The 1,169-nt window shown below is 48.6% G+C and overlaps 1 protein-coding gene across 2 annotated transcripts in view; it reads right to left on the minus strand.

Moving 5' to 3' along the window:
- Positions 1-244: 244 nt before the first annotated feature.
- LOC139640210 (eukaryotic translation initiation factor 5B-like) overlaps positions 245-1,169 on the minus strand; it is a 9,653-nt gene continuing 8,728 nt past the window's right edge. For both annotated transcript variants that reach the window (XM_071514390.1, XM_071514389.1), the window contains exon 5: positions 245-522. In XM_071514390.1, the coding sequence (XP_071370491.1) occupies positions 265-522 (258 nt within the window). In that variant the 3' untranslated portion in view covers positions 245-264. The remainder of the gene's footprint in view (positions 523-1,169) is intronic.

Raw genomic sequence — 1,169 nt, forward strand, 5'->3', positions numbered from 1 at the left:
CCCCTTCCTGTTCCTCCACTGTGGCTGCTGAAGCCTGTGGAGGGGGCGTGGCCTCTGTCTTCTTCGCTGGTTCTTTGTCTTTCTTGACCTCCACGCCGGCCTCCTTCTCCTCCTTCTCCTTTTCCTTCTGCTTCTTCTGCTTCTGCCTCTCCTCCTCTTTCTTCTTCTTCTCCCTCTCCTTCTTCTCCGCCTTCTTCTGCGCCGCCGTCTTCATCTTGAACGCTCCCCCCTCCTCCTCCTCCTCCTCTTCCTCGCTGTCCACCTTCACCGCCTTGCCTTTCTTCTTCTTCTTGTCTCTCCTGGAGAACTCCTCATCCTCCTCCGAGTCTTCCTCCTTTTCTCCTCCTCCTCCACCGTCTCCTCCTTTCCTCGCACCTCCATCCTCATCCTCCTCTTCGTCGGAGGCCGAAGGCTTCCCGCCTCCCTTCCTGCCTCCTCTGGTGTTGAGGCGGAGCGGGAGCCCTCCTCCTCCTCCTCCTCCTCCTCCTCCTCGTCAGATGCAGCAGGAGCAGCAGGAGCAGCCTGCAGGAGGAGCAACAGGCTTTACACTCACATCCAGGCTGCTGCCATGGAGCAGAATGGCGTGACAGAGAGGCCACGCCCACAAAGTGCAAAACCCCATTCAATCTCTATGAGGAAAACAATAAGTCGGTATTTTCTGTTGTTGCTTTTTCTGTGTTCTGATAATTGATGTGAAATGTATTTTGTGTAAATAATTTGTTATCTTTTCACGGTTATCAAAGAACCGCATCATCATTAAAAAAAAAATCCTGGAAGTCACAAAATGCTAACAAGCTCGCAAACACCTGAAGAAGAAACATTTAACGATCCTGCTGCTGTCTGACAGCCGTGAAAAACAAACAACAAATTATTCACATCAAATACATTTCACATCAATTATCAGAACACAGGAAATGTTGCTGTGTTGTTTTCCTCAGAGAGACTGAATGGGGGTCTCTCTCTGTGGGCGGGGCTTATCTGTGACAGCTCTGACAGGCAGGCTGGGGCCGGACCCAAAATCCAAATTTAATATCGCCATACTGTCCCGCCAAAACATCATGATGTACGATATCATTTTTTCTTCTGTTTTTTTTTTTTTTTTTGATCTTATTTGAATATCGTGATATTCACTAAATATTGCGATATCTGATAATAGTGAATATCGGCCC

Source organism: Centroberyx affinis, unplaced genomic scaffold (genome assembly GCF_046629955.1).
Source record: "Centroberyx affinis isolate AG114_WGS23_722 - 3 ecotype Tasmania unplaced genomic scaffold, CSIRO-AGI_Caff_v1 ptg008607l_1, whole genome shotgun sequence".
NCBI lineage: Eukaryota > Metazoa > Chordata > Actinopteri > Beryciformes > Berycidae > Centroberyx > Centroberyx affinis.